At 36.9% G+C, this 17,092-nt stretch overlaps 1 protein-coding gene across 7 annotated transcripts in view; it reads left to right on the top strand.

Annotated features, from left to right (window-relative positions):
* dlgap1a (discs, large (Drosophila) homolog-associated protein 1a) overlaps window positions 1-17,092 on the top strand; it is a 90,907-nt gene that overhangs the window by 22,307 nt on the left and 51,508 nt on the right. For 4 of the 7 annotated variants that reach the window (XM_067474968.1, XM_067474971.1, XM_067474966.1 and 1 more), the window contains exon 3: window positions 15,928-15,977. The exons of 2 other annotated variants lie outside the window; for them this stretch is intronic. In XM_067474968.1, coding sequence (XP_067331069.1) covers window positions 15,947-15,977 — 31 coding nt within the window. In that variant the 5' untranslated portion in view covers window positions 15,928-15,946. Of the gene's footprint in view, window positions 1-14,702; window positions 14,828-15,927; window positions 15,978-17,092 lie in introns of those variants that run through there. One more of the 7 variants, XM_067474967.1, reaches the window with a different exon arrangement.

The raw sequence follows: 17,092 nt of genomic DNA on the forward strand, positions 1-17,092 counted from the left end.
ATTGTAGAAGGGAGACTTTGGTTGTTTGAGATATTTTGTTTTTGCTGGTTTAAATAAACTCAGAAGTGGTTTTAACTTCGATCTTCGAGTTCGATCTTATATTTAAGTAGAGGTATCATTACCACAGTGTGGATGTACTCTGTTACAAGTGAAAAACCCACAGTGGAAACTTTACTTAAGGAAAAGTACAAAAGTATTAGCATCCAAATATACTTGCAGTACTTCAAAAGCACTCCATGTTACGTGTTACTGTCGAATAGTTCATTTCAGAATGTAAATGAAAGAATATTTCATTATTGGAATATAATTCTTTCTGCATTAATGTGTAAAGAACATTATTCCAGCTGGTAAATGTAGAGCGAATTTTCTTCACATACTGCTAAATCATTCATCTAATTGAGTTTGTATTTTGTATTAAAAAACTGGATTTCATACAAACCAAACTGCCATTTAAATGTAGTGGAGATGAACATATACTATTTTTCTCTGAACTGTAGTTGGAGGAAATACAAATACTAATAGTATTTTAAAAGATGGAGTACTTGATTAATTGTTTAACATATTTTGCATTCTAAAATAAGTGCTAAATTAAAATTGAACTTTGGTGAATTAAATTAAATCAATCTGCATTATACTTTCATACTATTTTGTTGCAAATTTTGTTTTTGTTGTTTTAGTTTTACCATCTTTTCCCCCAAATATATAAAAGGCACCTCATAGTAGCACCAGTAATAAAACATCTGTTTGTTGTACTAAACTTAAATGCTGTATATACAATAGTTGCATAGATATGTGTTTTAATATAGTTTTATTACTGGTACTACTGCTGGTACTATATTTTTCATGTCTTTAGACTTCATTCACACTCCTAGCCCAGACTCCAGGCTTTATTTAGGCTTGCATTTTGTGACTCACGATGATCCCTGTGAGGCTGTAACATCATAATCTGTTAACATGCAAAAAGTAGACTATTTGGGAGGTCACTGTTAACTTGATAAACTATTGATGGCCAAAGTCAGGCAATGCTGGCTAATCAACTCATATTCATACACTAAATCTGATTTAGGGCTGAAGCACCATTCAAAACCATGATAGCAGCCAAACACCCATTTGCATGTTGGGTACATTCAATGTTCTTTTCAGTGATCTTTGTTAGCTATTTTGCATTCTTTGTTTTGACAATCTGTTACCACAAAGACCACAGTCAGCTTGTAGTTGGTTCTCAATAATTCAGTCATTGGTTAACTCCTTAATTTATTCCAGAAATATAACTTACAGTAGTAGTGTGAATTATCTATTGATGTAGAAACTCTGTAAAAATAAACTATGCAGTTTAAAGTAATAAGTGAAATATGACAGGAGAAGATAGGTGTTAAGGACATGATTCACACTTCTTTCACAGTCAGCTGGTCGTTTTGGTCCCCACCTCCTTCACACATCCCACTACTGAGCTGTTCCCTTCTAACTGTCTGTCTATTGTAGGCTTCATAGGTATGCATAAACCTAGGATTTCATTTCTGAGTAAAAGAGAGCCGCTCAGTGCAGGGAATCAGGTACTGTGATAGAAAGAGACACAGGGAGAAGCAGGTTTAGCCCACGCTCTTCTCTTCTCAACCCTGCTCTAAAGGCTGAGTTGAATCATAACAGTCAGTGGGCGAAAAAGAAAGACGAAAAATCATTTCAAACAGGTTCTGACGTACATCTCTAGTCAATTAGGGGTCAAACTGATGGGATGATGGGAGAACAGGCAAGAGAGAGAAGGACAGAAAGGCAGATTGTTGACAGCAGTTCTAAGGCTGGATGAAATTCTCACAACTTTAATTTAGTACTCAAGTCAGAAATACTTACATTAATTAAATGAACTATTCCAGCATAGTTCTGCCGTTAGATTTGACAATAAAATTTTACTAGGGTGGAACTGTGAAATTATCGAACCAGAAGCAACTTTATTGTTGTTCCCCTATGACCATGTAGCTCATAAATGCTGATCTGGAGCAGTTAGTTGACAGTTAATCATAACAACATGTAACTTAAGTGTGAAAATTGATTACACATCATAAGCACAGGAGTCTTTCCCATCACCACCATCCCATCCCATTTGACATGAACACGTGTATCACCCAAAAAAGATCAAGGTATTTTACAGATATCAGTAAAAACCAGAAGCAGTTGTTTTTGCCAATTTTGATTTTCATATGGGTGGCCACACGCCCAGACCATTAAAACAAGTCAGTTTCTTGTCTTTTTGGTAGCACATAATTAATGCATAATACATAAAGCTACCTAGGGTCTACATGAAAAGCACACCTTTCCTGTCTCAAACACAGTATTTTAAAACTGACAATAACTTAACATTAAAGAATTAAAAAAATATTTATTTATTTATCATTTCTTTGTTTGTCCTTTCGACTTATATCTTGAGTTCAGGGTTGCCACAGCGGATCATTTATCTGCATGTTGATTTGGCACAGTTTTTATGCCGTATGGCCTTCCTGACGCAACCCTCCCCAATTTCTACCTGGCTTGGGACCGGCACTGCATGGCTGCGGATGGGGATTGGCTGTAGGGGGATCAGTGTCTTGCCCAGTGTCTTGCTCCCCCATCGGTGTCGGATTCTGAGTGCGATGTATGAATTAGAAGCAGTGTAAAGCACTTTGAGTACCAATTGGTAGAAAAGCGCTATATAAATGCAGACCACCTCTAAATTAAAAAAGTGTTGTTTTTTTTTTACCTCTGCTTCTTTGGCCTGTTTTCTTTTGGGTTTGCTTTCAATGTGTCATAACTCCTGGGATATAAGACCACAATGAATGCATTTACATGCACATAAGTAACTTTCATACTGGAATCCATGTATACATGCGGTAATGTGATTTCACCTCCACCTGGGATTTACAGCCCATTTACAACGTTTTCAGAAGCCCTTCACTGTTTTCAATTTTGTTATGTTGCAGCCTGATAATACAGTTGTTTAAATTATACATTTCTATCTAATCTACATTCCATAATGAGAGAGTGCAAACAGAATTTGAGAAATGTTGCAAACAAAAATCTGACCCTTTGCTCAGTACTTTGTTGAAGAATCTTTGGGAGCAATTACAGCCTTGAGTCTTTTTGGCTATTATACAGCAATCTTTGCACACCTGCCATTTATGATTGCAAATCCATTAAGTCAGGTTGGATGGGGACCATCTGTCTGACATTATTATTAGACTTATTCAGTCTCTCCAGAGATGTTCTATAGGGTTCAATTCAGGGCTTTGGTTGGGCCACTAGGACATTCACAGAGTTGTCCTAAGCCACTCCTGTGTTGTCTTGTCTAGGGTGTTTGCTTAAGGTTGATGTCATGTTGAAGGTGACTCTTTGGCCCAGTCTGGGTCGTGAGCTCTGTGGAACAGTTTTTCCTTGAGGAAATCTTTGTACTTTTTTTCTGTTCAGCTTTCCCTCAACCCTGACCAGTCTCCCAGTCCCTGCTGCTAAAAAACACCACCACAGCATGATACTGCCTCCACCAAGCTGCACTGTAGGGATGGTATTGGGCAGGTGATGAGTGGTGCCTGATTTCCTCCAGTCATAACATTTAGAATTGATGCCAAACAGTTCAGTCTTGGTTTCATTAGACCAGAGAGTACTTCAGGTGCTTTTTTGCAAATTCTAAGCAGGCTTTCATGTGTCATATGTGACTGAGGGGAGACTTCTTTCTAATATGAGATAAGATAAACCTTTATTCATCCCGCAGCGGGGAAACTTTCATATTACAACAGCAAAATGTGCAAATGCGAGACAAAAATTTTGTGCAGAATGGGGGGAAAAAAGGTCTATATAAATAAACAAAAATAGATCACAATACAACAAAATATTTAGTCATAAAAAAATAATTGCTCTAGGGTTCATGTTATTGCACTGTTTTACAATCAGTAGTAGCAATGTGAATTTTGGTGAGTATTGGTTCACTGGGAGCAGCTCTGGTTGTAATGTCTGACAGCAGCAGGGGGAAGGGAAAAGACCTATGATATTGCTCCTTCAGGCACTTAGGATGTAACAGTCTGTCACTGAACGAGTTAGTCAGAGATGTCACTGTGTCATACGGGGGGTGGGAGTTGTTCTCCAGCAGGGATGATAGCTTGTCTACCATCCTCCTTTTTCCCACCTCCTGTACTATGTCCAATGGCATCTCCAGGACTGATCTGGCCTTCCTGATTTACTTAGTCTGCCATAGAGGCGCTGCTGCAACAGCAGACCACTCCATATAAGATGGCTGAGGCCAGTAAGTCCAATAAGGTCTTCAGTAGTGCTTCCTCCACTCCAAAAGACGTTAATCTCCTCAGCAGAAACAGTCTGCTCTGGCCTTTCACTGATGGTAAAATGAGTAGCCTTTATTGTTTTCATTTTGTTTGTACTCACCTGCTGCAGCTGCCATTACTCCAGCTTGTTGACTAGCAAAGCCAGGACATTTGTTGGGTTCTCCAAGGAAATGGTGATGGATGACATTACTGTCATGACTCTAGAGAGCTGCTGGTGCTGCCTTTTAAGTGAGAGGAGAGGAAGTGCTAATCTTAATTTTATGATTTTTAGGCATTTTTTGCATCTGTCAAAAACAAGAAAATGAATGAATTTGGTGTATTGCAGAGCCCCACAACACATTAGCTTATTTCATTCAACTGGACCCCCTAATTAATTTTCCTTCCTTTCTCCTTTGAATCTTTAATTTAATAATTCTGAAAATAACATCCTTTTAAAACGGATCCTGAAGACAGGATTTACTACATAGGTAAACTATTGTTTACTACTTAAGTAACGTTACATTTCCATCAATCCATTCTATTGTGTTTAGGGTTGTGGGGTGCTGGAGCCTATACCAGGTGCCATTGGGCAAGAGGCACGGTCCACCCTGGACAGGTCTCCACCATATCTTAGTGCCAACCCAGAGAGTCATACACAGATAAACAACCATTCACACTCACATTCACATCTACAGGCAGGTAAGATTCACAATATAACCTAACATCTATGTCTTTGGAATCTGGGAGGAAACCTGCATAAGCACAGGGGGAACATGCAAACTCCACACAGAAAGGCCGCAGAGACTTTTTTTTGATTTGTTTTGTTAGCACAAATAGAAACTCTTAATGCAGAAACACTTATACAGCACTTTTCTACCTATTGGTACTCAAATCACTTTACACTGCTTCTCATTTACCCATTCACACAATCACATACACACACTCACACACCAATGGGGGAGCTGCTATGCAGCTGGCCCACACTCACCTGGAGCAACTAAGTTGGGGTTCAGTGTCTTGCTCAAGGACACTTCAACATCGGAACGGAAGAGCTGGGGATCAAACCAACAATTGTGGGGTTCTTGGACAATCGCTCTACCTCCTGCACCACAGTAAAAATAATAAAAATGGAATATTTAAATAGTTTGACAAAAACAAATTTAATCATTGATTAGTTGAGTCTAGCTATGCTGCTGGGTGAGAGCATCACAGAAACACATCAAAATATTTGAAAACTTTCAATAGCAGTAGGCAAACAAAAACAGAATCTAGAGAAGTATTACCATCTCTCTCTCTCTCTCTCTCTCTCTCTCTCTCTCTCTCTCTCTCTCTCTCTATATATATATATATATATATATATATATATATATATATATATATATATATATATATATATATATATATATATATATATATATATATATATATATATATATATATATATATAAAAAATGCCTTCAATAGAAGTACTTATAGAAAATGCCAAGTAATAGCTATATGTTATAAATTTTCATGTGATTGTATTACAGAAAAAAAAAATGCAAATTAGCATAATTTATGTTATAGGGAAATGATTATTAAAATAACCTTTAGTTATAGCCCTATTAGAAAAGGGTACATTTGTATACTGCATTTTGCTATACAGTATTATTAGTGTGCAGTATGTAAAGACAGTAATATGTATTTGATCTAATAGTTGTATAACATAAGAAAAGAATTTGCATCGCTAAAAAAGGTTATATTTAAATTGCATCTGAAAAGCAGTATTGTTGGCAGTGGTAAACGCTACACACTGAAAATATACACTATAACAGGTAAATTCTGAAGGGCCACAAATTCAGTACTTGTGGGTCCATGTGGGTGTGACTGAAGGGATTGTGCTTAATGATAATAACACAAAGTACAGTATATTGAGTGTTATCCATTTCAAATGCTGTTCAATTCAACTTTTTTTTATATCGTCCCAATTCACATCAAAGTCATCTTAAGGCACTTTACATAATAAAGTCTATAAAAATATATAGAGAAAACAACAATTCCCCCTTGACCAAGCCTTAGGCAACAGTGGAGAGGAAAAACTCCCCCTAACGGAAACCTCCAGCAGAACCAGGCTCAGGGTGGGCAGCCATCTGCCTTGACCGGTTGGGTTGAGTGGATAGTGGAGAAAGAGAGAAAAGAACAACCGAAAGCAACAAAACATTGGGCAGGTTGGCAGGAAGGAACTGCACTCTGGAAAATACACAGCTCCAAATTGAGGGACACCTGCAGAAAGGGACAGAGAGAGGGAGACAGAGAGGGAGAAAGACGACTACGGGAAAAAATACACAAAGTTAATGTAATACGGGGGGGACAAATAAATCTGAGGAGAAAGGAGAAAGAGAGAAGAGGGGAGGAAAGTAGATCATTGTATCGAGGGGTTGGTTTATACATACATACATACATACATACATACATACATACATACATACATGCAAAAAAAGGGGCTTGGTTGTTAATAGGTAGAGCAATGGGTTGGGATGCAGAATCCCACCCCACCAGACGTGAGGCCCCGCCCAGCTACCAAGGGCCTCCTTAGTGCTGGTCCTTAGCCCGGACAAAATGGGAGGGATACGGCCTAAAGGTCATCCAGCGTAAAACCCATGCCAAATCAACGTGTGGAACATGTTCCGAAAAGCCGTTGATTGATTGATATAACTATATATATTTTCTTTTCACATCAAATGTAATTCTCTTCACAAGTATCCATAGTGCTTCCTGATTGGACCTAGTTTAGAGAGCTACACACATAGAGAGTAACACACATCAGGACATAACCAAGACCAAGCATTATGTTCATGTTTGTTTGGTAGAAGAAATTGGTATTTTTTTCCTTTGCAAAGTAAAAGCAGTAAATTGTAAAAAAGAGTGAAGGGCATTAGACTGGTCAAACACAAACAAAGGAGTGTGTCCCAGAGAAAAACTTTCATTGTGTGCCATATGTGCTCAATGACAATAAAGGTTGTTGTTCTTCAAACACAAAACTAACAACAAAAAAAAGCACATCAACAAAGAAATCCAGTGATGAGTGTTAAATGAAATGGTTGAGATTAGAGAGAAATAGTAAACTTGCCTCCCAAAACTAGTGGGTATGGTGAAAATTTGGAATTGTTGGTGAATGCCAATTGCATTAAAAGCATTGGGCTAGCAGTAAATGAAGCATGTCCAAAAAGGGTGCACATCTTGTCTGTTGTGCTGCTGAAGAGGGGCCTGCTCTGGTAGGTCAGATAGACACTTCGACTGAGTTGTGTGGACTGAAGGTTTGGATTAATGACATTTTACAGATTAAGACAAGACCAATTATTGGACAGTTCATTTTAACATAAATATTTATAAGACCAGACATGCAATAAAGATATGGTTAAATAATAACATTCGTATGAAAACAGTAACTACAGGAAATATCATTCCTGAGCTCCTATACAATATTCTTTCAAGGTTACATGTAAAATTAAATTAATAGTTCCAAAAATATATGCCATGTAATTTAATTTGAATCATTATGCATGTCTACTTATGCTTTTACATTGGACAGAGACAGAAAGGAATGCAGCTGTTTATCTGCAAGAGGGATCGGGGCAAGTTGTGAGTGTACTGGTCGTAAGTGCAAAGGTCCATTGCGGACACTCGACCATGTTATGACTAAATAATAGTCTGTAGTTTGACTCCATGTGGGCTTATTTTCATTGGTTTCAGGTTTGATAATTGAAAGAAAGATTCCATGTTATTTCTAAAGAGTGGTGTGAGGATAAGGTCATGCAAGCATCAGCAGGATGGTGCTTATTCCAGCTTTGTTTTTTTAAAATATGTCTATGTCCAAGCTCTGTGGCATCAAAAAAAGCCTTTTGGGTACTCTTCTCATCTCACTCCAGTTGAAACATGTGGTAAAAAAAAAAGTGATCGTGAGAAGTTTTAGAATTGGAACAGTTCTTTAGCAATTAGTTTATGAAAAGAACTGATACATTTGAATTAAGGCGGTAGACAAGGATGTATGTAGGAAAAGTCTAGGGAGTGTGTACAGTTTGCTAAACTTCGGTGTGGGATGAGGCATAGCCAGCATGGCACACAAAAGGCCAGAAACTTGTTTTCTGAAATTTAATGATCTCAATTGAGTTAAAGGTTGTTCTTTTGTCTTCATTGGTAACTTCAGCCTGAGTTAGCTCACATTTTGTAATGCATTAGGGGAACTTAAGTTTCTAAGTTTGAGCTTGAAAATATGTTCATTGTAGATACAGCCAGCTAAACATCAGTAGCAATAAAATTTGTTTTTTTTGTTTTTCACAGACATGATTTGGAAAGTACTGTCATTCAGTAGGCATCATCAATTATAATTACTCCTGTAGCTATGTCTAAGTAGGTGCATATTGTCAGTACTTTCTGTGTGTCACTCTTCACAATGTCCTCCCAGCGAAGCTTATAGCTCTAGCTCCTTCCTTTTAGATGGCAACATGCCAGAGTGCACATCTATCTGCTGCAGCATCACATTATTGGTGCCGTCACACTTTCATCTTAAATACCACAGCTTCCAGGCAGTGTCTTACTGTCTGACAAACAAGTTGTAGCTCCTCTACCTTTACTTCTATCTGTGGAAGTCACAAAGCAGCGAGGTGAATATCTGCGTCTCCACAAATAGAAAGGTGCGTTGCACAATTACCGATTGGCACAGCAGCCTTAGCTTTTTATAAGTCTATGGTAGATTTCTTCTTTTCTGCACAGCAAACAGATAATCTGGGATTAGTCCAACAGCATTAAAACTGTTTCATTTTTATTTTCAGCAAAATTAAAATATTGTTTACTCTGTATAATTTGTGTAATTGTTTTTTTACCTCGTAAATTGGTTCACTTTTCAGTTTTGTCTTAACAAATGCAATCATGTGCAGTACTGACATTGCTGCAAGCACAGACCTGAACTACAAAGACTGTTGTTTGAAATTCACTGTTTAGTTCAAAACTTTTGCAGCTTATTTGGCATCATTCTTATTTATTTGAGATGAAGTGCAGGGTGTTTAATTTGCAGTCACATTATCACCAAATAAATCAGATGAAATGGATAGTTAGGTTTAATTTTAAGTATATGAGATATAAGATCTCAGCAATTATGAAGGAAAGACAAGTTCAAATTTGCATTCTTCAATATTCACACGAAGGTGGCCCTTGGTGGCTGGGCGGGGCCACAGCTGGTGGGTTGGGATGCTCTACACATTGAGCCACCAGCCCCCCTTGCTTTGCTCATAAAACTAAAAAGTTTAATAAAACCAAAGAATATAACCTAGTCTAAAGCTACTCTGAACAATTAAAGTTGTTTCAGCTAATTAGTTATTTTTAATTTCCAATTAGATTTTGTACAGTCGCTCCAAAACTTATGTCAGAGTGAATACTGACTATTGCAGTGGTCTAGGATCTGCACTAAACCTCTGCAGTATTTTTAATGTGTAAGGGAAATTGTTAAATAACGATTATTTTTACATCTGTGAGAAAGTATAAATACAAAAGTTGAACTTTTTTATTTCTAGTAGTTGGATATGCAGATGTGATGATTTTATTCCATCTACAAAATGAGCTGTACAATAACAAACCTGACAGAAATACTCTATTGTATGCAAGAATATTTATCTTGTGATGTGATTTTGTGAGGAGGTCTGTTTTTAATTGACTGTAGCTGTAAATTAACTAGACTGTATTGCCTGATTTCTCAAATCAGCACATGGAAATTAATCTGATAAGCTGGGGTGCTTGATTTTGTTTTTTTCAACTAATCCATTAACTATAAGCCTCGACCAGAAAATTTAAAGAGGGGGCTAGTGGCAATTTTTCTGTTAGTCAAAACAGACAGTCTGCACGTGTATTGTTGGTTTTTTGCTTGTTTGTTTTTTTTTTTCCAAATCAACCAGATGTATTTTTTCTTTCCACTTTGTTATTTGATTCTGTTTTGATACAGAAAAGTCTGAGCTCTTAATGGAGGTGTATAGCTCCCGCAGACTTAATAATTAATAAATACATAGTAAGCACAATCAAAATGAATACTTTACTAAATAGTTTTAGATTTGATATATAGGTGCATCCCTTGTTCCAGTATGGAAATACATGCCCATCAGGCTATATCCTGTCTGCATTGCTGATATCCACCCTCAGAGGGTGACTCAAAGGCTTTTTGTTCTCCAGCTTCTATTTAGCCCAAAATAACTCGATCTCAGCCCTATTTTCATTTCTCCTTCCGCCTACACACACAGCATCAACCCAGCCTGCCTGGCACATATGACTCTTTGAAAAATGCAGCAGGAGGTGGTGGTAAAAGATTGATGGGGGTTCAACTGTCAATCTCTCCTCTGTTTTTTATCCTTTTTAAATAATCGTGCAGTTTGTTTCCATCCTTTCCTTTACCTCATTTCTCACATAACTCCTCTTTTCTTGCATTATTTCCTAGAAATCATGTGTCAGATGGATACATAGCTAATCTGAAGAGAAGGATGTGTTCTTGTTTCTGGTGTAGCTTGATTATAGGTAACCATATGGAGAGCTCTCTATGTAATCAATAGAATAATAATCAGGTTTTGATGACACCACTTCTTATTAGTGGCTCTGGTTGTCTTCTCTCTGCAGGTTTTTGGTTTATCTTTAGGTTGGTCTTTAAAACATTGCTCTCCACCTGCCCTCTCTGATACGTATGCTAATAATTAAACATGGGTTTCTTTGGACAACCCCGTGATGTTTTTTTTTTTTTTTTTTTTTTAAATACAAATCTTTATTGGAAGTGGAAAAAAAATAGCTGGAGTTCGGATTTGTATATGTGGGTTTATTGAAACAGTTAGGTTCGTAAATATTAGAACGGCGTTAAGTTGTTTGGCGTTTGGCCTCTTTAAAGCACCGCATCGAATTCAAAGTGAAACACTCAAGATGGGAGTGAAGCCAACATGTTCAGCTTTAGTTCAAGGGCGGTTGGCAAACGTGTGGCATTAACCATCAAGGTTTTACAAACATCAGCAATTTGAGAAAATACATGCAAATAGACAAAAACACAACCAAATATTCAAAAACAACTTCACCGATTTGACAACACAGGTGCAGCTATGCTTGCCTATCTTAATTCAAGAGCATAATTGAGAGCATACTTAAATGATTTTTATGTTCTGATTTTTTGCCCTCGCACTCAAAATGCCCGGACAAAAATGGGAGGGTCCCAGCACATGGCCAAACTGTGTGCTCTCGGATTTCCTGTGCTTCACCTCAAACCCTGCTCCTCGTACTCAGCTGATGCTATGTGCTTACGGAACTTATGCTCTTGAAATTCTGCGCTCGCACTTGAATTTTTGTTGTTGACAAACTGTGACAACACTATCAAAATGTGTGTGTGTGTGTGTGTATATATATATATATATATATATATATATATATATATATATATATATATATATATATATATATATATATATATATATATATATATAAAAAATTTGTCTGTGGGCAGTGTTGGAATCGACAGTGCTACTATGCTACTACATATTTTAAATAGAATATTGTTACATCCAGCCAATGTATGATGAAAATATAACTTACCTAATTTTGTTTAACTAATTTTTAATATAGGGGTTAAAAAAAAGAAAAACTAATGCAACCAATGACAGTCAAATGTTTTTGTCATTTATTTAAAAAAATGTTTGACCTACCATGTTTACTATGGTTTTAGAGTGAAATCACAGATTGCAGACTACACCTATGGGTGTCGGTATGTTGAAATACAGTTTGTGTTGATTCATTTGCACTCTCAGAACTACACTCAGATGGCAGATACATGTAGTTAATGCATTCAAATCAGTTCTGCAGCAAATATTTCCCCTTGAAGGTGATCATTTACAGATTTTCAAACATCTAAATGTCCGTCGCTTTTTAGTTTGCTCCAGACACATTGCTGTGACAGTTGTCTACAATGGTTCTGGGGGACTCTAAAGAATGATTGATATTTTGATTTGTAAATATATTTTAGTTGCTCTGTTGAGTTGTGGCTTTTGCAGCGTTTTTCTCAATTTGGTTGTGTTGGGGCTTTTGCAGCACATTTCTTAATGCTGCGCCTGTGTTATCAAATCAGTGAAGTTGTTTTTGTGTATTTTCTCAAATTGCAGTGCTTTTAGCTTTCAGGGCCACTGTATAAACCACTTGAATTAAAGCTGAAAGACTTGACTTGAGTCTTCAATTAATGGTTGTTCATTTCAATGTCAGTGTGGTGGTGTACAGAGTCCATATCCGAAAAAAACTATTATTGTTGAAATATTTATAAAACTAGTATTTATGTAGTCAGAAGATAAAGAAATCATAGATTGAGATGAATGCAATTATTTGACTTATGGTCACTTTACTCCCCAAATCCCTGAGTATTTAAGCTTTGTGATATTAGATCAGCATTAAGAGTGGGATGAATCTAGAAAACACTAAGGAAGTGTAGTGCTGCCACTCTAAGAAAAATAAAATCCTCTTTCCCTATTGTAATAACCATTAGCTGCGTACTGGAAAACACACAGCTCCAAAGTTGGGGACACCTGCAGAAAGGGACAGAGAGAGGGAGACAGAAGGAGAAAGACAACTACAAGAGAAAGAGACACGACATTAATGTCATACAGTGGTGAAAAATAATTGCGGGCTGAGAAGAGAGGGAAAACGGGAGGAAAGGAGCTCTACATCAGGGGGGTGGGTCCTCCAGCAGTCTAAGACTATAGCAGCATGACTATAACTAAGTATAAGCTTTATCAAAGAGGAAGGTTTTAAGCCTTAGACTTAAAAGTAGAGAGGGTAGAGAGGGTTTCTGCTTCCTGAATCTGAACTGGGAGCTGGTTCTACTGGAGAGGAGCTTGATAACTAAAGGCTCTGTCTCCCATTCTACCTTTGGAATTTCTGGGAACCACAAGTAGGCCTGCATTCTGAGATCAAAGTGGTCTATTGGGATGATATGGTGCTATGAGGTCTTCTATATATGATGGAGCTTAACCGTTTTTGGAGCTTTATATGTAAGAAGCAGGGTTTTAAACTCTATTCTAGATTTTATGGGAAGCCAATGGAGAGAAGCTAGTGAAGGTGAAATATGATTTCTCTTGCTAATCCCAAATTCCACCTTCTGAATAACCCCTGGGGATTGTGGAAAATCCAAATCCAAAAAAAAGGAAATGAATTGAAAGTAGAAAAAAAATGCTCCAGTCCTATAAGTTGTGGTTGTAGCTCAGATCTTTCTTAAATTTTAAGTAGGTAAGGTTTAGTGCTCAGTAAAAAATTTTAGTATTTGCTCCATTTGTTTTTTTTCTGATGTAACCAGATATTTATTACATTACATTTCTAGCAGAAAAAGTGGGTAAATCTGGCTTTTTAAGCCCCTGTTATTTGGGTTCTTATACAGTAATGTCTTTCTTTGCAAACGCATCATTTGAAGTGAATCACTTCCTCTCTGGATATAGTGGAGTTTTATTTTTAGACACAGTGTTGTGACTACATTGTCTTTCTACTGATTAATTCAAGACTTCCCACCCCTAATTATCCATAAAGCAGACACCCAGTGTTCAGTGCGGAGTATTTTCAAAACTAAGAACAGTGAGGATAAACTACTGACTGTTAATTTACACTGTTCATAGCTTAAGTCTGGTGAAAGAGAGATATCTATTGGCCAATTTCTTCTGTACGTATTGTATATACATGTTATACTCATTTAATTCAATGACAGCAGAAAATAATTGTGCATGTGTTTAAACACTATAAGTGATGATGACAATAGGAAAACCTGCTTTTCAAACCAACAGATTAGGTGTGACAGCACAGAGATTAGTAGTGGTAAAGCATGCTTGCAGCGTTATTTAATATTTACAAAGTAATTAACCTCGTCACCAGACAAGAATGTGAACATACCAGAATTAAACAAAACCATTATAAACAATTTTATCTACATGTTTTATATGGGTGGAATGTCAATGAGGAGTTAGAAACCTCATCCACCAATTGACGGATTGATTCTCCCTCCTGTCTATATGTCATTGTCCTTGCGCAAGACCGTAAACCCCAAGTTGTTCTTGGTCAGGTGAGCACGTTGCAGCTGCCATTATTGGTGTGTGAGAATAACCGAGCAAAAAGCAACTCAAAAAGCACTTTCTAATAACTGCAGAACATGTACCGGTTTTCTACTGATCGCTGTGTTTGCAAGTGTGTGTGGCTTATCCAAGTTCACTGGGAGTTACTCTAGCTTGTTAGCAGCCCTTCCACCAGTGGAGCTGTCAGGTTGTGTTATACAGTTTTGTCACGGGCCAAGTAGGACCGAGGAAAATCACACACACACACACACACACACACACACACACACACACACACACACACACACACACACACACGACTCAAACACTGCAAGCGCACACAGCCATGCATGCAGCCTATACGCCAACATTCTAACCCTGCATGGCTGTACAACTGTAATGAAACTGTCTTGCAAGCAGTCTGATCTTTTTCTTATAGCCTTCTTAGATGTGAACTCGTGGTTATATAAGGTCAGAAACAAGGGATTTATTTATTTATTTTTTACACTTCTGTTACCTGCACTAATAACTTTTGTCTAAATGGACGTTTTTGCCAAGTCAGTGAGTAGAAACAAAAGAGACAGCTCTTGAACTGGATAAAGTACTTTCACTTTGAATCCCATTCTGAAAGACAACAGAGTAGATTATTTGTACCGACTGCCAAAATCGACCAAAATATACTTATTGCAATTTGGTGACATCTAGTGGCTGTAAGACCGTAACATGGTGTTTACACACTAAAAACTTTGTCCGGAGAAGGTAGGGATGTTGCACGGGTCACAAAACACAGGTCTGGTAGAAAAGTGCTACAAAAGTGTAGACCATTTACCATTTACTTTTACAGAGACCACAGTTTGAATCAAGTGTGAAACAATGTTGCCACCAGTCTCATGATGTTCGTCCTGTGACAAGTGGCATGCTTTTGAGGAAGTACGGATTTTTAAGGCAAACTGGACTTTTTAATAAGCCTCTAGTAAATTAGTACATTACGTAAATTACTGCCTGACCCAAACCTACACCTGATGTTTTTGTGCCTAACCCTAACTAAACCACTCTGTTCTTACATTTTAAATTCTGGGATTTGGAACGTTTGGGGCAATAAAGAAAATGAAACTGGCCACCATTTTCTATCCATTGTAAGCAACAGTATCTGCCCTTTTTGTTGACTTGGGGCCATAATAGGCACCTACCTCTTTCTACATTGTGGTACTATTTCAACAACCAAAAAATCTGTTTGGATGGAAGAGCTTAAACTTTCAACTTTAGCACAAATGTACAACAGATCTTATGGATAACCTGATTACATTTTGGAGGTCAAAGGTCACAGTTACCTCACATTGTTCCCTTGGATATTACATGTGGCATAAGCGTCCACTTGGACTTGTGGATAAACTGCTTTAAATCTGATTCTAGAAAGATATTTAAAGTGCAAGTATGCTGCTTTGCAATTATGTACACTGCACTGTGATAATTCCAGTTTTACTTTGCTTCATCTGAATACAATTATTAAATAAATACCTAAATCTCCCCTAGTGTATAACAAACTTAATGATAAATATTTTTTTCTGTAGCAATATCATCATCATCATCATGATCTTCCTGGCTGTCAATTTACTCAGAGGTATTTTCGATTTTAGTATTCAAATTATATATATATATATATATATATATATATATATATATATATATATATATATATATATATATATATATATATATACATATATATATATATATATATACATATATATATATATATATATATATATATATATATATATATATATATATATATATATATATATATATATATATATATATATATATATAATTATTCGAGTATTAATCGTTGGCATACAGTATTTGTCCATAACACCTTTTTACATTTTAAATGTCTCAATGTCTCTTTATTCAGGTCTGTGTCAAGTATCATCGTCTGTTATAGCACCGACAGAGTAACATCACCTAATATGTCCCTTATCTATTCACATATTAGTCATGGACTACAGTTGTGCAAAAGTTAGTACCCCCTCTTATAATCCTAAACACATGCTTACTCATGCTGACCAAATAAATGCTGAATTACTTTAAGATGACTCTAATAAAGATTTGTGTTAATCACACAGCTGAAAGAAAGCCATTGTTTTTGCATAGCAAAGAAGTTGGATTACACAGATCTACAGTTTATGCAATAAAATCATACTGTGAGCAGTATTTTTGATGTTATCAGTCTCTCAAAACATTGTAGTGCTATTCTGGCACATTCTTCATATAACTTTACCTCAGTTCATTTAGGTTCTTTGGCATTCGCTTAGCACAGCACTCGTAGTGTCTCGCCACAGAATTTTAATTGGGGTTGGGGTCTTGACTTTGACTAGGCCATTTCAAAATCTTGATTATTTAGTTTTTCAGCCATTTTGGTTTTGATTTACTGGTGTGTTTTGCATTGCTGTTCTGTTGCATTACCAAATTTCGACCAAGCTTTAGCTGTCTGACACGTGACCTTACATTTCCCTCTAGAATACTACAGTGTAGAGAGGAGTTCATGATTGTCTCAATGACTGCAAGCTTCCCAGATCCTTTGGCTGCAAAACGAGCCCAAATCATCACCCTTTCACTGTTGTGCTTGATTATGGGTATAAGTGAAATTATGAAATAGGTGAAATGCTGTATTTGGTTTTCACCAAACATGGTAATGGGGATTAAGGCCAAACAACTTTACTTTGGTCTTGTCCT

The sequence above is a fragment of the Channa argus genome, chromosome 14, assembly GCF_033026475.1.
Source record: "Channa argus isolate prfri chromosome 14, Channa argus male v1.0, whole genome shotgun sequence".
Taxonomy (NCBI): Eukaryota; Metazoa; Chordata; class Actinopteri; order Anabantiformes; family Channidae; genus Channa; species Channa argus.